The sequence below is a fragment of the Schistocerca serialis genome, chromosome 2 (genome assembly GCF_023864345.2).
Source record: "Schistocerca serialis cubense isolate TAMUIC-IGC-003099 chromosome 2, iqSchSeri2.2, whole genome shotgun sequence".
Lineage (NCBI taxonomy): Eukaryota > Metazoa > Arthropoda > Insecta > Orthoptera > Acrididae > Schistocerca > Schistocerca serialis.
The window spans coordinates 463171323-463193054 of NC_064639.1; the positions used below are offsets into that span (position 1 = coordinate 463171323).

Sequence of the window (21732 nt, forward strand, 5' to 3'; positions counted from 1 at the left end):
TCTAGACCAGGTTCTTTTACAATCTCTTGTTCTTATCCGGCTAATCTGTGAACTACATGCCTCATCTGCCAATTCACACTCACCACACTTTTCTCCTACTAAATCCTACAGTGATCTGTCCTTATGTTTCCTCGGATGGTATCATCTGCCAAGTCGACTTTAAACTGCAATAACATTCCAGACTTCACCTCAATGAGTTATCCCACCTTCTAAACTACTTGAACAGTTGTTTCCCTTCCTGTCCCTATGCAGCTCCCTAAACAGTCACACCATCAACCACTACTCCTCTCCTATAAACAGAGCTTGGCCAACCTCCTTAACATCCCACAGCCTTCACCACTGCCTCCCAGACCAAGAGTAACCCATAATTACAAGAACCAGTCACAACAGCAGCGTATTCTCAACCTCTAATCTAAAGCACTCTCCCCTCCTTAATTATCTGTATTATCCAAGGGTCTCACTTCCAGCTCTAAACCTGCATTTAATCATGCTGCCTTGGTGAAGGACCCATCTTTTTTCACATGTAATGTCAAGTGGAAATATCACTTTGCAAGCCAATCCAAAAACCATTCCAACAGCAAACTTGACATTGAACCCTGCCTTGAACACTTCCAGCCACCATCTCAACTTGATCCACCATTACTACCTCAAAATCATCCCTTACAAGCCTGCTAAGAATTCCTCACAACCAGTATTGCTTTACAACCCTTCCTCAGGTCCCTACAACATGACCCTAACCTGTCCTTTACAGAACTCCAGGCTCAGTGTTCCCTAGAAGCTGATGACTCCATCATTATCCTTGCAGCAGGCAAAGGATCTACCACTGTAGTGCTTGACCAAAAGGAGTATGTTAGGAAAGCTGTACGCCAGCTACCTGACACCTCTGCATCTGCAATGAAGATCCCACATGCCATCTGGAGTCCTCGCCCAGACACTAGCTTCTCAGAACACCGAGGGTGGGAACGAACGCTACACCATGTCCTTGTTTCTCACCGCCCACTTGGCCTTAATTTACGTTAATTTCTTCTGTATTAGCATTTCTTCACAGTAACTACTCCTTTCTTCACTCTAGTTTTCTACATATTTCATTTTCTGACTTGTCTACTTTTTGCTGCACCCTCCCACCTATGTTACATACAATGTATATAGCTGTTCACTCTTATTAACTCGTGCACAGTGTTTTAGCTGTAATTTGTCTTGCATATTACTCTGTCTTCGACCTTCAAGCTCTCAGGTTTTCAAATCTCATCTGGAGCAGTTCCCAACAATCAGTCTTTCCTCCTCATCCTGTTTAGTAAGTCTCCCCTGACCTGGGTGACTTTTCTGAAATCTGCTGCTTCTTTTCCTAGACTTCTCCTGTCCTTTTCCTTCAGCCGTCTTCCTTCCCCTTCAACCATTCCACTGGAAGGAGAAGCCACTGGCTCCAAAAGCTTGCAAAATTATAACCTCCTTCGATGTGCGTATTCTGCCGCCACTTGGTCAGCAGATTTTTTTATCTGTTCTACCACTGTTTGTCTTAGTTTGGATAGTAAAACTAGGACCAGTCTCTCAGCTACCTTGTCTTAGCCTTAAAAACTGTACCAGACTATTCAAATGTCCTACTTTGTGTACTTTACTAGTTTAATTAAACATTTTCTGTTCTCCAGTGCAATTGATTATTTACTAAAAAATCATATTCTATAATATTAAATATTTGTAGTATTCTTGAACCTTTTGCAAAAGGCATACAAAAATCAAAATATCACTGTCTGTAGCCCTTCCCAAACAAATACGTAACAGTAGAAAAATTCTAGTAATCTGTGATTATCGTAGGTGAAATGTGCCCAGTGTTTATTTTGTATTTAAAAGCAAGCAAATTCCTTTGCAGATTTACTTACAATAGCATATATTTCCGAAAATCCTTCTGCTAATCTAAGTTTAATATCTCTCATAAACAAATTTTGGCTATGGATTAGTCAGTGATATAGCATCAACTGTCCCAATAATTTGTTACTTGTAAGCAAAACGAAATACCTTCCATAATATGTCCACTTTTTTCCTTTCTTCATAAATTTTAGAATATGAACTCATTAGTTATACCAGTGATAACTTAAAATATCTGATTATATGTGCATATAAGCACATGTAATTTCTTTATATATGTGGTCATCTTTTGAGTTCTGATTTTTTTGTTACTACATTGTTGAAAGCAAACTAAATCATGAGTAATAAAGTATTCAGCAAATACTATATTCTTTTTCTTTTTTATTGCCTTTTCTCTTTGTATTTTATTTCAGATAGTAAAAATTGTGTTATTGAAATATCTCATTACTTGGAAAGACAAAATAACAAGTCAGTAACTGTATACAGATATTACGTTGTCAACTAAGGAGTTAATTTGTGTGCTTGTGGGCTAAGAGTCTGGTATCACAAAATCGAAAAGTTCTAGAGCAACTTATCTAATGCCTGCCCTGCGAACTGAGCACAAAGAGTCACCTTTTGATCTTCTGGGCACCATGTACCACAGGTCGTCAGAAACTGAAACACACTCCCTACGAGAATGTCACAACAGGACACTAGCTTGAAAACTGGAACAGAACTGGAAACCAAACCAGCTCTAAATAACAAATACCCAAACTTCCTACACCACTATAGGCAGCTTGTCATAATGCAACTTCTCATTTGAATCTCTTCTGGATCAGAATTGAATAACTATGCCTTAGCAGCTCTCTGAAGCTGCACAGGATCCAACTTGAATGCACTCCCTTTATAACAAGCTTCCTCACACAAGTTTTCCTCTGGAACCATAGGAAATGTCACCAAATTCCTGATTTATAATGACTGAACTGTTAATATCATCAGTAAATCAACATCTAGGTTGAACTTGGCTAACCAATACCTCTACAACCTGATTTGGTACGGAGCAACATATATTTCTTCTAACACTGTATTCATCTCTGTTCAGAATTATACTACTCTTACCAACATGTAAAATCATAGTGGAACCAATAACACTAACAAATGAAGAACATGAGGCTGCTTTTAATAATGTAAGGATTAGTGAATTCAGCCACTTCAGTGTGAAATAGCAGCCCATTCCAGCTGCCTGTGTTGCATCTTTGCTGCTCATGCATAGTTATACAAGTTTCTCTGATTCCACCAGGCATGGCAGCATTCTCACTTTCTCCTGAATCTGCCTTCCTCTACAACAATACACATGCAACACACACAACACGTGAAACATTAGGCTAGCATATCCATTCCTTTTAATTTCAGATGTGGCTGCAATTCTATCTGTAATGAGTTGAGGCAACACATGTACCGTAAGATACTGTGCAATATTATTTTGACATGTTACAGGTTCTGATAATTCTAAAAATATCATTCAGTTTCCTTCCATTCATACCTACTCTCAATAGTTCTTTAATAACAAAATCTATATATTCTCCATATCTAATGTGTACTAAAGACCACTAAAAAGTGATGGTGTACTAATTAGCTAAGATTTTTAATTTAACTTCTTTTTCATAGTTATGTTTAACACATCTTAGTGTGCTCCACTTCATTTGATAAATCCCAGAAAACATTGTGCTTAATTTTTAGCTTTCAATATTGGCAAAGGAGCTGTAGCAGGAGGAGCGGCACTGGGGTTAGGAGCACTCTGTTTCTATGGCTTGGGACTATCGAAACAAACTGGAGCTATTGACCATGCTACGTAAGTTCTCTCTGTTTACCTGTATTTGCAAGGTTTTATTTGCTTTTGTACTGCTATAATTACTTCATTTGTTTTCAGATTTTGGCCAGAATATGTGAAGCAGAGAATTAGAGATACATACATGTATTTTGGTGGTTCTATAGTGGTGACTGCTGCAAGTGCTGCTGCAGCTCTGCGGTCTCCCAGAGTCATGAGTTTGGTCACAAAGAATTCATTTGGTGTAAGTTAAATGATTTATCTTTATGCATACACTTGCAAATTGTAGTTCGCTTTTAAATTTAACACTCTGTTAATAATGCTGCACTGAAAATTACTCAGTTTGTGCTGTGAAATTGATTTCTTGTGGCATTTTTACCACTGTTATTATTTTTATTATTATTATTTTATTGTTGTTATTATTTATTTATTTATTTATTTCCAGGCAATTGCTTTGTCATTTGCAGCACTTATTGGAACCAACGTAATTGTTCAAAGCATCCCTTATCAGAAAGGTTTCGGAGTGAAGCAGATGGCTTGGCTTGCACATTCTGCTGTGTTGGGTGCTTTCATCGCTCCTATTTGTTTTGTTGGTGGGCCAGTGCTCATAAGGGCTGCTTGGTAAGGATGTGTTGATTCATCTCATGATTTTAAATCTGTTGTTATTAATACTATTACAAATATGGAAATGTCTATTAGTAAAACAGCATCCTAGTTTTGACATGTAGTGTTGCTTAGATGTTGTCTTTGCATGTGTGCTGCCTCAGGAACCTTGATTTAAAAACTAGAATATAAAGTCACAGGATCTGTGTGTTCATGAAGAGTTGTTGATATTACTGGAAAACAGTAAAGTAAACAGAAGACAACTCTTACCAGTTATCTCGTGTAGGCTAATTGTATTGAATTAGTCACTACACCTAGCCATAAAAATTATGACTTAACGATGATTGCATTAGCTTACAGGACTTTCTTCCATCTTTTTGCTCTCAGAATATGATTTGATGTGATGTGATGCTTGAATCTTTAAATTCAATAAGTCTTTTCTTGTTCAATTATTTAATTTTCTTTTTAATCTTATTTTTGGTGAGAGTCATCTAATAAAAATGCACATGTTGAATATTTACAACCTAGCCAAACCCTGTTTGTCCAATTTTGTTGGATGTGCTACCCAAACATCCAATTTGTTTTTCCTGGGGTTTGAGATTTTTACATTAACTCTCACTGGCTTCCCTCCAAAACTGTAAAATTCATTTTCAGTCCTTGTTGTGAGAACTGCCATCAGCTCAGCTGTTTTATTTCTGGCATTTCTTTTAAGCAAGTCCTTTTTACCCTATTCTTATAAACTCTTCTGGATCCTTTAATAATTGCTTCCAACTAGCATTCGCCTTCTAATTATTTTTTTCACTCTATTCCTTTTAATTAGTTATTTGCTAAAAACCTTATAATTCTGGACTCTGCCATGGACTAAAAGTAAATGCTATTTGTACATGTTTATGCTCCTGGAGTAATAACACCATTAGCAGTGTGCATTGTCATACACAGCAGAAATGTATTATGGGCAAATTTAAAATTTCCTCAAAGTCCTCTCCGTCTAGCATCAAGCCAAGCCAGGCAAAGACCCCTTGCCACAATCAAAATGGCAAATGAGCAGAAAGCTGACAGTGCATGATGTAGAACAAACCAGAAGATATTGCCTCGTTTCATGCAAGAGAGGGGCCGCAATCGTTAACTCAGCAATGTGACCTCAGCGAGGATAATACGTCATGTCTTTGTAATAGCACAACTTGATTTTGTAAGAGAGAGTGAAAGTTTCACAAGATCACCTATCAGCCTTCCAATATAGTGGAAAGGCAACAACCTGGAGGCCTGAAATGGTGACATCACTATGTTCATTAGAGATGTATTAGCTACTGCTGAAAGGTGCATTTGGACAAATGAAAGTTATGCGTATGACTAACTTACAATTAATGTGCGAAGCTAGAGCATATGTAATGTATTGCGATGTTCTTAGCAAGGTAGTAATGTTCCAGGAGCTGGATGATGGTTTGCACCAGTGCTATCAGGTGCAAAACAGTGAGAGATTTTTAGAGGGAAATTGAGTAGAATCTTAATGAGTCAGCAGAATATTTTGGGATAGAATCTGGAAGATTAATGCACAAACATACAAGCTGACACTACAGGAAGAAGCTGGTGCAGTTACTGTGCAGGAAGCTGAAAATAGGGGCTCCATGTTTCCTTACAGGGTGTCCTAGCTGACATGTCATGCAGTCAGGGTGGAGAACTGATCTGACCTGACCGAAGCTATTAGGATTGCCACACTGTAGGAGGAAATTGATATTGGTATGAAAGTGCGTAATAACCATGGAATCTTCGCCTCTGAAGTAGCCGTAGGGATATGGATGTAAGGATCATCTGCAAAAGCAGTTTTGCCAACCAGATTGTTAAGAGTCTGATCAAGTTGGTCATAAGGCACAAGAGTGCAGGAATAAGAAACAAGGAAAATATTACCAAAAAAGTGTCCATGAAACTGAAACGGGACGGCATTACCTGTCAGGAGGCATTCCCAGTAGAAGGGAACACTGTACATATGTATGCAGAGACAAAATGCTGTTTATCAGCCGTAGTGCAGGGAAAGAAACATAAGTTTTTAGTGATCACTGGCACACACATGCCGTTAGCTAGTCTAGAACCATGAGGCAGAAAGAGACTTGGGTTTCCACAGTACAGGTTATGTGAAGCAAGTGGCAATGACGTGAAGTCATTAGGCACAACACTGCTCAACTTTAGCATTGGAGCCAAGTGTTTTCGAGGATACAGGGAAGTGTTGTCAAATGTTAATTAAGATTATTCTATGATTTTTGGAATTGTCTTTCTTTGGAAACATCATGCCAAAATTTATCTTTTGTTGTTGTTGTTGTTGTTGTTGTTGTTGTCTTCAGTCCTGAGACTGGTTTGATGCAGCTCTCCATGCTACCCTATCCTGTGCAAGCTGCTTCATCTCCCAGTACTTACTGCAACCTACATCCTTCTGAATCTGCTTAGTGTATTCATCTCTTGGTCTCCCTCTACGATTTTTTACCCTCCACGCTGCCCTCCAATGCCAAATTTGTGATCCCTTGATGGCTCAGAACATGTCCTACTAACCGATCCCTTCTTTTTGTCAAGTTGCGCCACAAATTCCTCTTCTCCCCAATTCTGTTCAATACTTCATCATTAGTTGTGTTATCTACCCATCTAATCTTCAGCATTCTTCTATAGTACCACATTTCGAAAGCTTCTATTCTCTTCTTGTCCAAACTATTTATCATCCATGTTTCACTTCGATACATGGCTACACTCCATACAAATACTTCCAGAAACGACTTCCTGACACTTAAATCTATACTCGATGTTAACAAATTTCTCCTCTTCAGAAACTCTTTCCTTGCCATTGCCAGTCTACATTTTATATCTTCTCTACTTCGACCATCATCAGTTATTTTGCCCCCCAAATAGCAAAACTCCTTTACTACTTTAAGTGTCTCATTTCCTAATCTAATTCCCTCAGCATCACCCAACTTAATTCGACTACATCCCATTATCCCCATTTTGCTTTTGTTGATGTTCATCTTATATCCTCCTTTCAAGACACTGTTCATTCAATTCAACTGCTCTTCCAAGTCCTTTGCTGTCTCTGATAGAATTACAATGTCATTGGCAAACCTCAAAGTTTTTATTTATTCTCCATGGATTTCAATACCTACTCCGAATTTTTCTTTTGTTTCCTTTACTGCTTGCTCAATATACAGATTGAATAACATCGGGGAGAGGCTACAGCCCTGTCTCACTCCCTTCCCAACCACTGGCTTCCCTTTCATGCCCCTTGACTCTTGTAACTGCCACCTGGTTTCTGTACAAATTGTAAATAGCCTTTCGCTCCCTGTATTTTACCCCTGCCACCTTCAGAATTTGAAAGAGAGTATTCCAGTCAACATTGTCAAAAGCTTTCTCTAAGTCTACAAATGCTAGAAACGTAGGTTTGCCTTTCCTTAATCTTTCTTCTAAGATAAGTCGTAGGGTCAGTATTGCCTCACGTGTTCCAACATTTCTGTGGAATCCAAACAGATCTTCACCGAGGTCGGCTTCTATCAGTTTTTCCATTCGTCTGTAAAGAATTTGTGTTAGTTTTGCAGCTGTGACTTATTAAACTGATAGTTCAATAATTTTCATATCTGTCAACACCTGCTTTCTTTGGGATTTGAATTATTATATTCTTTTTGAAGTCTGAAGGTATTTTGCCTGTCTCATACATCTTGCTCACCATATGGTAGAGTTTTGTCAGGACTGGCTCTCCCAAGGCCGTCAGAAGTTCTAATGGAATGTTTCCTACTCCCGGGGCCTTGTTTCGACTTAGGTCTTTCAGTGCTCTGTCAAACTCTTCTTGCATTATCATATCTCTCATTTCATCTTCATCTACCTCCTCTTTTATTTCCATGACATTGTCCACAAGAACATCGCCCTTGTATAGACCCTCTATATACTCCTTCCACCTTTCTGCTTTCCCTTCTTTGCTTAGAACTGGGTTTCCATCTGAGCTCTTGATATTCATACAAGTGGTTCTCTTCTCTCCAAAGATCTCTCTAATTTTCCTGTAGGCAGTATCTATCTTACCCCTAGTGATATATGCCTCTACATCCTTACATTTGTCCTCTAGCCATCCCTGCATAGCCATTTTGCACTTCCTGTCGATCTCATTTTTGAGACGTTTGTATTCCTTTTTTTCCTGCTTCATTTACTGCATTTTTATATTTTCTCCTTTCATCAATTAAATTCAATATTTCTTCTGTTATCCAAGGATTGAGTTCAGTGGAACTCTTGATTCTAATGAGAACAACTGCAAGTGAGGTAATGTTGCAAGGTACACTTATTGTGGAGGTGTTACCAACTAGGCTGTTAACTAACACATATGATAAGAGACGGATTCCCATGATAATGTACCTCTAGGTAAAGGAAAGGTGGTTTGGATGGCTGCTAATTTAGACGTTCTGGATGAAGACATTGATAGGTCATGTGTAATGATCGGAGCCACAGTGAAACCATTAGTGTTTCTCAATTATGTTCGAAAATTGATCACTTGCAAAGAAATGATCAACAAGCTTTGTTACTATAATTTTGATTTGACACAAAAAGCCCTTACCAGTGATACCTGTTACACATAATAATACCATCATAGACCCATAGGTTACAATGCTCCAGTCTGTAGGAAACCGTACTGTGTATCCTAGCATTCACAATTATTGATGAAAGACTTTATTGACCAACAGCTGTCAGAAGGAATAATAGAACATAGTAATAGTCCAGGAAGTGCAAATGTTGTCATCACCCTGAAAAAATCACTTGATGGTACTAAGTAGTACATACGAGGTGCGGCTAGGAAAAAAACCGGACTGATGCTGGAAAAAACATTTATTTACAATTATTTACAATTTCATGTTATCTCCTTCAATGTACTCTCCTCCTCGGTCTCTACACCGCTCCATACGAATTTTCCACTGTTCATAGCAATGCTGCAGATCATTTTCGGTAAGCCCATACATTACTTCCGTCGCTTTTTCTTTTACTGCTTCAACAGTCTCAAATCTAGTTCCTTTCAAAGCTGACTTGACCTTAGGGAAAAGAAAAGAGTCACAGGGGGCCAAATCAGGTGAGTAGGGTGGATGATCTAAGATGGGAATGTTGTGTTTTGCCAAAAACGTCTTCACTGACAACGCACTGTGAGCTGGGGCATTGTCTTGGTGAAGGATCCATGACTTTTTTCTCCACAAATCATTCCGTTTTCTCCATACTCGCTCACATAAGGTAGCCAGGACGCTAATGTAGTAATGCTGATTCACTGTTTGTCCCTCTAGTACCCGATCAATGTGCAGAATCCCTTTGATGTCAAAAAAACAATCATCATTGCCTTGAATTTCGATTTTGACATTCGTGCTTTTTTTTTTGTCGTGGAGAACCAGGAGTTTTCCAATGCATCGATTGGCGTTTAGTTTCGGGATCGTAAGTAAAAAAACCACGATTCATCGCAAGTAATAACATTTTGTAAGAAGGTGGGATCACTTTCAATGTTTTCCAGGATGTCAAAACAAATCATTCTTCGGCGTTCCTTGTGTTCAATTGTGAGACACTTTGGAACCATTTTTGAACATACTTTGTTCATGTTGAAACTTTCATGAAGAATCTGCCTAACACTTTCCTTGTCAACTCCTGTTAACTCAGACACTGCTCTGATTGTTAAATGGCGATCTTGTCGAACAAGTTTACCGATTTTTTTCAATGTTTGCATCAGTTTTTGCTGACAATGGTCTGCCAGTGCGAGTGTCATCACTGGTGTCTTCGCGGCCATCTTTAAATCGTTTAAACCACTCAAACACTTGTGTTCGCGATAAACAATCATCGCCGTACACTTGTTGTAACATTACAAACGTTTCACTTGCAGATTTTCCTAGTTTGAAACAAAATTTGATGTTAACACGCCATTCTTTCTGTACACTCAACATTTTCCGACGCACAGACAAAACGTCAACTACTTAAAACAGACGCCACGGGCAGACTGAGTGCAGGAGGCAGATGAAACTCGAGCAGTAGGCGGAGCGAGAGTCACGTGACAGGCCACGCGACTTTCAGCCTTATTGCATTCATTTTATTGTTTCACCAGTACTAGTCCGGTTTTTTTCTAGCCACACCTCGTATTTTGTTGTGATTAGAGATATTTGAACACCAAAATTGCCCCTGATGCATATCCTGTGCCCATTAATTCAGACACATAAGACAATATGGGCAATGTAGATACTTTAAACAGTGGATCTAAGAAGCAGGTATTACAAAGTAGAAGTTGCTCCAGAAGATAGGCCAAACTGTGTGATCCATTCACTTTCCGATAAAGGGCAGGAATGCACAATACCTGCATTGTACCATTCACCCTTATCAGATAAAATAAGGAACTGTAAATAAGTGGATATAAATACAGATGCAAGAAATATTGTTTAATCTCGGAACAGAGAGAGGCTTATGTCCTCATGTCATTAGCAGAGTTAAAAGTATATATAAGAGAAAGCATGGAAGTTTGTTCTCTTGTGTGATACAGGCTAATGTAGAGGCATGTAAGGTACGGTTATTATAGAAAACAGATTTATTGGAGTTTCAGAGGAAAGTCTATCCCCAAAACCACATTTCCAGAGTGGTAGCACATTGTATTTTTTAAGTTTTTTCACTGGAAGTTGTCAACGTAAACTGTTATCGAAATGGAAATCTCGTGGTCTTGACCACAGTAGAACTGTGATACAGTGGTATTTTAATAATGATAAAACAAGAGCGCAGTTTCGTCTTTCCAGCTACTATTACAGGTACGGCCATGATCCAGTTCTCACAACCTACATTGTATTGGCCAGAAAAACGATTAGAAGTGTTACCCACACAAAACATAAAATTCCTCAAAAATGTCTTAAACCCCAACTTGCACTCACTAAATGAACTGGCAGCATCATGAAACAGATGAATTTTGTCAGAACAAATGTTCCAGCATAATCAAAATTTTAGGTATATACGGTGGTATAACTTCACTAAAGTGCTGCCATGGTTCTACTAAAAGTTTATGCATTCTGTTTTGTTTGAGATCTAAAACCTAAATGTCAAGCCATCAAATACATGTCAAGTGGCTAAATAATAGCAAAAAGGAGTAAAAAAGTGCAGTGCAGTGTAGAATAAGACTGTAAACTTATATTAGAAAATATTGACTCAACAGAACCAATGTAGGATTAAGAACAGACCAAAAACTTTGTGAACAAGCTTTCAGATGTTTAAATAAAAGAATATTGTACAGTGTAGTTACCTATGCAACATGAATTTCACAGGCAAACTAAGAGAAATTCAGAAAATATTTGTTAAAGGAGAGGGAATGTTACACGGCAGAAAAGTATTACAGGCAAATGTAAAATTTCCTCAACATCCTCTCCAGCCAGCATCAAGCCAAAACAGGCCCACACAATGTCACAGTCAAAAGACAAACAGACAGAGAGCCAACATTGTTTAAAACAGAACAAATACAGAAGATACTGCCTTATCTTGTGGGAGCGAGAGGCCGAAATCATAAACTTGGCATGAGAAGACATTGTGTTGTTTTAATAGCACAGTTTGATTTTCTAAGAGAGAATGAAAGTTTCAGAAAGATCAACTACCAGCATGCCTATGTGATGGAAAGGCAACAAGCTTAAGGCCTGAAAGCCATTCTTGCAAAATAGAGGGGTAGTGAAGACCTGCTGATGAGCCCAGAAAAGGAGGCCACATTTGGTCATCGCTGGCCAGGCATAACGTCGTTGCCTCAGACAGTAATACTTACTTGGTTGCTGTGAGCTGCCGACCTTGAACCAACAGATGATAAGACTTGGCTTGCTAAGTCAAACTGGTGGTGTTTGGTGCATTGCCCTTCTGTTGTTGTAACCAGGAGGTGTGTTAACTGCTACTGCCCTGCACTGGTACCTGTAAGCAGACAGACATCCCCAGCCTTCTGTGGTGGAAGGGCTATGCTGTTCATCTCCACACTGTGGATATCTGATGAGAGATTACCCGAGCACAACCCATAGATTTCTGCAAGAGTGCTCTAGTGATATGCAGTCTCTATCCTAAGCAGCAATGCGTGTTGTATGGACTACGCTGGCTGCTAGTGAGGCATGCTGTGTGCCCAATACCATAATTACACGAGTCGAATGCTGCAGGATCATATCCTCTGCAGACTGGTGAGATGGCATCATCATGTTCAGAGTCAGTGTGCTGCACTGGCACTGACTTTGATGCCAGCACAGAGAAGAATTTGTAATTATAAACTTCAATGCAATAAATTCTTGTGCTGCTAATGTTTGAGCAACTTGGGTCCCTAAAACTGGCATTATTTCCAGCAAGATGTCTGTCTGTAGATAACAGTAGTTTCAGGAAGCTTTATGTGGATTCGTGACTGTAACAGCACTTCGGGAAATTTTTCATTCTGTAATACTGAATATGTACTTCTAGCTTGTACTTAAAATTAATAGTAATCTATAAGAACAAGACAGCAGTGTAGATTATGAATAAGATAAATGAAGTCGTTTATTTATCGATGAGATCAGGTTGCTGGTATGATGGCCCTGGTCTAAGAAGTGTAATATAAATGGCTTTCATAAGTTGCAAATAATTACCATGCAATCTGTCTTGTGTGGGTTGTAATAATTATGAATGTCAAAAAAGACTCTTTAAATCGCATATTATTTGCCTGAACGTTGGGTGATTTGTTGTTTCTTTAGTCACTTGAGAGATAGATTTGCCTCACATATATTAAAACAATTTATACATTGCATTATGGTTGACCATCTAGTTAAAATGATTTTCATTACAGGTACACAGCAGGTGTGGTTGGCGGACTCTCTACCGTGGCGGTTTGTGCACCAAGTGAAAAGTTCTTGATGATGGGAGGTCCCTTGGCCATTGGTCTTGGAGTAGTGTTTGCATCATCATTAGGTATAATATGCTACTACAGAAAAATAATCACACACACTACTGGCCATTAAAATTGCTACACCACAAAGATGACGTGCTACAGACATGAAATTTAACCTACAGGAAGAAGATGCTGTTATATGCAAATGTTTAGCTTTTCAGAGCATTCACACAAGGTTGGCGCCGGTGGTGACACCTACAACGTGCTGACATGAATAAAGTTTCCAACCGATTTCTCATACACAAACAGCAGTCGACCGACGTTGCCTGGTGAAACGTTGTTGTGATGCCTCGTGTAAGGAGAAATAATGCGTACCATCACGTTTCCGACTTTGATAAAGATCGGATTATAGTCTATCGCGATTGCGGTTTATCGTATCGCGACATTGCTGCTCGCGTTGGTCGAGATCCAATGACTGTTAGCAGAATATGGAATCGGTGGGTTCAGGAGGGTAATACGGAACGCTGTACTGGATCCCAATGGCCTCGTATCACTATCAGTCGAGATGACGGGCATCTTATCTGAATGGCTGTAACGGATCGTGCAGCCACGTCTCGATCCCTGAGTCAGCAGATGGGAACATTTGCATGACAACAACCATCTGCACAAACAGTTAGACGACGTTTGCAGCAGCATGGACTATCAGCTCGGAGACCATGGCTGTGGTTACCCTCGATGCTGCATCACAGACAGGAGTGCCTGCGATGGTGTAATCAACGACGAACCTGGGTGCACAAATGGCAAAACTTTTTTTTTTTTTTTTTTTTTTTTTTTTGCGGGTGAATCCAGGTTCTGTTTACAGCGTTTTGATTGTCGCATCCGTGTTTGGCGACATTGCGGTGAACGCACATTGGAAGCGTGTTATCATCATCATCATCATCATCATCATCATCATCATACTGGCGTATCACCCAGCATGATGGTATGGGGTGCCATTGGTTACATGTCTCAGTCACCTCTTGTACGCATTGACGGCACTTTGAACAGTCGACATTACATTTCAGATGTGTTACGACCTGTGGCTCTACCCTTCATTTGATCCCTGCGAAACCCTACGTTTCAGCGGGATAATGCATGACCGCATGTTGCAGGTCCTGTACGGGCCTATCTGGATACAGAAAAATGTTGACTGCTGCCCTGGCCAACACATTCTCCAGATGTCTCACAAATTGCAAACGTCTGGCCAATGGTGGCCAACCAACTGGCTCGTCACAATACGCCAGTGGACTGTGATATCGTGTTGAAGCTGCATGGGCAGCTGTAATTGTACACGCCGTCCAAGCTCTGTTTGACTCAATGCCCAGGCGTATCAAGGCCGTTATTATGGCCAGAGGTGGTTGTTATGGGTACTGATTTCTCAGGATCTATGCACCCAAATTGCATGAAAATATAATCACATGTCAGTTCTAGTATAATATATTTGTCCAATGAATACCCGTTTATCATCTGCATTTCTTCTTGGTGTAGCAATTTTAATGGCCAGTAGTGTATATATCTGTGTGTGTGTGTGTGTGTGTGTGTGTGTGTGTGTGTGTGTGTGTGTGTGTGTGTTTTAAGGCCTTTTTTTCTGTCGGTCCTTTCATCCATTATAATTTACACTGATCTTTTGAAACTAAAGGTACTAAAATACAAGAGACAAATAAAACTGAAAACTGTTACGGGTTTTATAGGATGGAAAGTGTCATTACTGGATGTCTTCTGCCACAAAATTAGTATCAACTGTCCACCATAACTTTTAAATTTCAGTTAATGAGTTACTTTCCCAATCAGTTCATACATGTCAGGAGTATTGCTGTCTGTTATCTAATTGACAGTAAAATGTAAATGTTGTGTGACTAGGGCCTCCCATCGATGACTTGCACGTCGATGGGGATGAAATGATGATGATTAGGACAACACAACACCCAGTCCTTGAGCGGAGAAAATCTCCGACCCAGCCAGGAATCGAACCCTGGCCCTTAGGTTTGACATTCTGTCGTGCTGACCACTTAGCTATCAGGGGCGGACAATTGACAAATGAAACTTAGCTAATAACTAGGTAGTATCACAGAATTGTAACAGTGGAGTTTTTGTGTTTGATATTTAACAAGTTGTGTAAGAGGTGTTGGCCTCTTTTTACATGTTCTCATAATGTTGAAAAGTAACTTTTTAACAGTATTCTAGACAGTCATGTCTAGTTGCTTCTCCCAAATCTGTATTGGCTTCTTTTCTTTAGTTGTAGAAAGGTCTACTTTAAAAAAATGTTGTGATGCTTGAAAACAGGATTGTTTTTACTAAGAAATGGGTTAAGAGATGCTGCTACTTTAAATAAAACGAAAATCTTCCCTTCAGAAGTAACCTATGCAGTGTGAAGCTCTTTAGTTAGAATGAGATTTGTACACATATTTGAATTCTTGCACTTTCCTTATCAGGTAGTCTGACTCTTACAAATTCAAATTACCACATCCCTATTGAAAGACATATATTAAGCTTGTTTCATATCCATTTTACTGTCACACAAATGAATATTTTCAATGTCCCTGTGTATTTAGTATGGTATTTAATTCTTTTACAACTCTCAATGCATTTTTGTGATAAGGGCTACTTCCAGTTGAAATTATTGATTTTGTGAAGCCAATGTTAAATTAATGCATTTTCCATTTTTCTGCAGGTACCATGTTTCTACCACCATCTACTGCACTGGGTGCAGGCTTGTATGCCATCAGCATGTATGGTGGTTTACTTCTCTTTTCTGGATTTTTGCTGTATGATACTCAGCGAATAATAAAACTTGCTGAAGTTTACCCCATAAATTCAGCTCGTCCATATGACCCAGTAAATGCGTAAGTATGCGTGTATCTATGATATAAAGATTCTGGTTGGGATATAAATGTTGTGAATAAAGTCACCCACACACAGTTTAGAAAAGTAGATAAAGTATTTAATTATGGGAGGCAAATACATACAGAATTAAACCTGCCATGTCTGTGTTGGTTGAACTCAGTATTTTTGTCCCGTTCTTGGGTTTGATGTGATGTGCTAGTCAATGCAAAAGGCAGAAGCGTAAGTTAGTCTCGGGTTTTCAGCTTTTGGAGTTTCATTGCAGTATTAAATTTGTTGTTAAATGAAAAAATGGAAAATCCAGGATGGGATGTAACAATACCAGATAAGGAAAGTTGCTGCTCACCATATGGTGGAGATGCTGAGTCACAATAGGCACAATAAAAAGATTCACGCAATTAAAGCTTTCGGCCATTAAGGCCTTTGTCAGCAGCACACACACACACACACACACACACACACACACACACACACACACACACAAACGCAACTTGCACACACGCCTGCAGTCTCGGAGAGCTGAGACCAACTGCGAATAGCAGCACCAGTACATGATGAGAGTGGTGACTGGGTGGGGGTAAGGAGGAGGCTGGGGTGGGGAAGGGGAGGGATAGTACGGTGGGAGTGGCAGATAGTCAAGTGTTGCAGTTTAGATGGAGGGAAAGAGAGAAGATGTGGAGGGGGGAGGGGGTAAGTAGCAGAAAGGAGAGAAATAAAAGAAATTAAAAGGCTGGGTGTGACGGTGAAATGACGGCTGTGTAGTGCTGGAATGGGAAAGGGGGGGGGGGGGGCTGGATGGGTGAGGACAGTGGCTAACGAAGGTTGAGACCAGGAGGGTTAAGAGTACATAGGATGTATTGCAGGGAAAGTTCCCACCTGTGCAATTCAGAAAAGCTGGTGTTGGTGGGAAAGATCCATATGGCACAGGCTTTGAAGCAGTCATTGAGATGAGGGGTATCACGTTTGGCAACATGTTCAGCTACGGGGTGGTCCACTTGTTTTTTGGTTGCAGTTTGTCAGTGGCCGTTCATGCGGACAGACAGCTTGTTGGTTGTCATTCCTACATAGAATGCAGCACAGAGGTTGCAGCTTAGCTTGTAGCTTAGCTTGTAAATCATATGACTGATTTCACAGGTAGCCCTGTGAAAGGCATGGTAGCCCTGTGAAACCAGTCATGTGATTTACAAGCTAAGCTACAACCTCTGTGCTGCATTCTATGTAGGCATGACAACCAACAAGCTGTCTGTCCGCACGAACGGCCACCAAGACTCTGTGGCCAAGAAACAAGTGGACCACCCTGTTGCCGAACACGCTGTCTAACATGATATCCCTCATCTTAATCATACAGATCTTTCCTACCAACACCAGCTTTTCTGAAATGCGCAGGTGGGAACTTTCCCTGCAATACATCCTACATTCCCGTAACCCTCCTGGCCTCAACCTTTGTTAGTCACTGTCCTCACCCATCCAGCCCCTCCCTGTTCCCATTCCAGCACTGCACAGCCCTTCCATTGTAGTTAAAGTGACTGCAAGAAAGAAAACGAAACCACATGGCCTAGTATTTTCTTGCGTCCTACTCCGTGTGTGGCGGAAGATACGTTGTACCACTACTGGTAACTTACCATCCTGTGTCACTCACAAACAGAGCGAGGGAAAAAGACTGTCCTTATGCCTCTGTACGAGCCCTAATTTTTCTTATCTTGTGGTCCTTACGCAAACTGTATGTTGGTAGCAGTTGTTGTTCTACAGTCAGCTTCAAATGCCAGTTCTCTGAATTTTCCCGGTTGCATTCCTCAAATAGAACATATCTTTTTTCCCAGTTGCATACCTTGAATGGAACACAACTTTTCTTCCAGGGATTCCCATTTGAGTTCCCAAGCATATTCGCAATATTTGTGTTTTGCGATAACAAATCTATCGTTACACTTCTGAAGGGCTTCAATGTCTTCCTTTAACCCTAACGGGTGGGAATCCCAAACACTTGAACAGAACTCAACAGCTGGTTGCACTAGTGTTCTGTATGTGGTTTCCTTTGCAGATGAACAACATTTTCCTAAAACTAGCAGAATAAACTGAAGCAGACTAATTGCCATGCTTCCTAGTGTCCTTAAGTGATTGTACCATTTCATATCACTGTGCAACATTGTGCCTAGATACTTAATCAGCCAAACTGTGTCATGTAGCACACTACTAGTGTTGTATATGAACATTATGGGATTGTTTTTCGTACTCGTCTGCACTTACTTACTTACTTTCCTCTACATTTAGAGATTGTTGCTGTTCATCAGACCGGCTAGAAATTTTGTCAAAGTCATCTTCTATCCTCCTCCAGTCACTCAATGGTGACACCTTCCCGTACACCACAGAAGAGTCAGAAAACAGCTGCAAATTGCTCCTCATTGTGTCTGTCAGATCATCTGTGTATAGATAAAATAATAGCAGTCTGATCCTCTTTCCTGGGGGCACTCCTGGTCATACCCCTGTCTCTGATGAACACTTGCCATAGAGGACAATGTGCCATGTCCTATCACTTAAGATGTCTTCGAGCTACGTGCATATCGGGAACCTATTCCATATACTCATATCTGCATCAACAGTCTTGGTGGACCATCTTGTCAAGTATAGAGTTGCAGTAAATCAGTCAGGAACTCTTGGAGATCGCTCTGCGGGTCCGGGGGTTAGAATAGGCTCAAGGTATTCCTGCCTGTCGTAAGAGGCAACTAAAAGGAGTCTCACACATTTCGGCCTGTATGTGATGGTCCCCTGTAGGGTTTGACCTCCATTTTTCAAAATTTCCCAAAGAGCGAGCCGATTTGGGGGGGGCACTTCCCTCCCTGTTGCTCCCGCACCACCTACTTCAGGAGCTACCCCCCCCCCCCCCCTCCCCCCAACCATTGGGGATTTCAGTCCCCACTTCTGAGCTAGAGAAGCATAAGGCTTCCTCAGCTCCTCTCACTAGGAATGGGTCCCTTGGGTCACTCCCTTTACAGGTTTCTGCTATTGGGAAAGACGACAAACGCCAGTGGCTGAAGAGCCCAAAAGCAGCTGGTCATAGGGCTTCACGCTCGTCCTCAGTCCCAGAGACTGAGCCAGTGAAGTCCTCCTAGCCAGGGAAACCCAAGGAGCAGAGAGAGAAACCCAAAAAGAAAACCCCTATGACCAAGGAAATTGCAGTGGCACCCACACGACCTCTACCTACAAGCTCTGCGTCTGCGGATGGGGTGGAGATTCTGGCATCTGCTGAGGACATGGATCTTGCCAGACCCTCAGACACAATGGATATAGACTGCTCAGGCAAAAAGTCTGTGGCACCAGGTGACCCTGAGGTGTAAACTGCCTCATTGAATGTTCCATGCCCTCCCAGTCTCAAGATGATGTCATCCTCTGGTGGAATTGCGGCAGTTTTTTCCACCGCCTGGCTGAGCTAAGGCAACTGTTAAGCTTTACACCTGCTTTCTGCATTCCCCTCCAGGAAACCTGGTTCCCAGCAGTGCGGACCCCTGCCCTCCGTGGCTATAAAGGTTATTACAGGAAACGTAGCGACTATAATAGAGTGTCAGGTGTAGTTTGCGTTTATGTCCGAAACTCGGTCTGTAGTGAAACTGTGCCCCTTCAGACCCCTATTGAAGCTGTGGCTGTCAGAATATGGACGACACAGGATATAACTGTCTGCAATGTATATCTTCCTCCAGATGGTGTAGTACCCCTGAATGTATTAGGTGCACTGATTGATCAACTCCGTAAACCTTTCCTACTTTTTGGGGGATTTTAACACCCATAACCCCTTGTGGGGTGACACCATGCTTACTGGCTGAGGCAGAGATGTCGAAACTTTACTGTCTCAGTTTGGCCTGTGCCTCTTAAACACTGGGGCCGCCACAGATTTCAGTGTAGCTCATGGTAGTTACTCGGCCATTGATTTATTAATTTGCAGACTAGGACTTCTCCCATCTATCCACTGGAGAGCACATGATGACCTGTGTGGTAGTGACCACTTCCCCATCTTCCTGTCACTGCCCCAGCATCAGGCCCGTGGATGCCTCCCCATATGGGCTTTAAACAAGGCGGACTGGGAAAATTTCACCTCTGATGTCACTGTTGACTCTCCCCACATGTAACATTGATGTGATGGTTGAGCAGGTGACTACCACAATCGTTTCTGCAGCAGGAAACATGATCCCTCTCTCTTCAGTGTGCCCCCGGCGAACGCCAGTCCCTTGGTGGTCGCCGGAAGTCGCTGAGTCAGTTACAGAGCGTTGGCGAGCTCTACAGACACATAAGTGACACCCTTCCCTAAAGCATCTGATAGCCTTGAAGCGGCTCTGTGCCCATGTACGCCAGGTTATAAAACGAAAGAAACAGGAGTTTTGGGAGAGGTACTTGTCGACCATTGGGTGCCATACGTCACCTTCCGAAGTCTGGACGATCAGACTTCAGGTGTCCCTGTCATTACCATCAGTGGTGTGCTATGTACCAATACAAATGCGATTACTGAGCACTATGCTCAAGCCTCTGCATTGGAGAACTACCCCCCAGCCTTTCGCACCCTCAAACGACAGATGGAAAGGAAAGTCCTCTCGTTCACTACACGCCATAGTGAACCCTATAATGCCCCATTTATGGGGCGCACTTGCACATTGCCCCAACACAGCTCCTGGGCCGGATCAGATCCACAGTCAGATGATTAAACATCTCTTTTCTGACTACGAGCAACATCTCCTCGTCACCTTCAACTGAATCTAGTGTGATGGTGTCTTTCCATTGCAATGGCGGGAGAGCACCATCGTTCCGGTGCTCAAACCCAGCCAAAACCCACTTGGTGTGGATAGCTATCGGCCCATCAGCCCGACCAACGTTGTTTGTAAGCTGCTGGAATGTATGGTGTGTTGGTGTTTGGGTTGGGTCCTGGAGGAATGTGGCCTACTGGCTCGTTGTCAGGGCGGCTTCCGGCAGGGTCGCTCTACCACTGATAGTCTTGTGTCCCTCGAGTCTGCCATCTGAACAGCCTTTTTCCAGAAGCAAACACCTTGTTGCCATCTTTTTTGATCTACGCAACCTGGCGACATCATATCCTTGCCACATTATACGGGTGGGCTCTCTGACGCCTGCTCCTGATTTTTATCCAGCATTTCCTGTGGCTCCATACTTTCAGTGCCCAAGTTGGTGCCTGCTGCCATAGTCTCCCCCCCTTCCCTCATATCCAGGAGAATGGAGTCCCACAGGGCTCTGTATTGAGTGTATCACTATTTTTAGTGACCATTAACGGTCTAGCAGCAGCTGTTGGGCCGTCCCTCTCACCCTCTCTGTATGCAGACAATTTCCTCATTTCATACTTCTCCACCAGTACTGGTGTTGCTGAGCGGCACCTACAGGGAGCCATCCACAAGGTGCAGGCAGTCATGGGCTCTCGCCCACGGCTTCCAGTTTTGGGCCGCTAAGTTGTGTGTCATGCAGTTCAGTCAGCATCATACCATTCCTCTGGAACCAGAACTTCACCTTCATGATGATGCACTCACTGTAGTTGTGACATATCATTTCTTAGGACTGGTTCCCGACACCTGCTTAATGCTGAAGAAGGTGAGGTAGCCAAGTCAATCGGAAGTGCTGGCAGCACCTCAATGCCCTCCGCTGCATGAGCTACACCAACTGGGGTGCAGATAGCTCTACTCTGCTGCGGCTCTACAAAGCCCTTGTTCAATCCTGCGTTGACTATGGGAGTCTGGTTTATGGTTCAGCAGTG

General features: G+C 41.6%; 1 protein-coding gene across 2 annotated transcripts in view; it reads left to right on the forward strand.

The window, feature by feature from the left end:
• Window positions 1-21732, forward strand: part of LOC126457366 (growth hormone-inducible transmembrane protein-like) — an 87889-nt gene that overhangs the window by 48176 nt on the left and 17981 nt on the right. For both annotated transcript variants that reach the window (XM_050093610.1, XM_050093609.1), the window contains exons 3-7: window positions 3583-3694; window positions 3773-3914; window positions 4116-4291; window positions 13071-13192; window positions 15823-15994. In XM_050093610.1, coding sequence (XP_049949567.1) covers window positions 3583-3694; window positions 3773-3914; window positions 4116-4291; window positions 13071-13192; window positions 15823-15994 — 724 coding nt within the window. The remainder of the gene's footprint in view (window positions 1-3582; window positions 3695-3772; window positions 3915-4115; window positions 4292-13070; window positions 13193-15822; window positions 15995-21732) is intronic.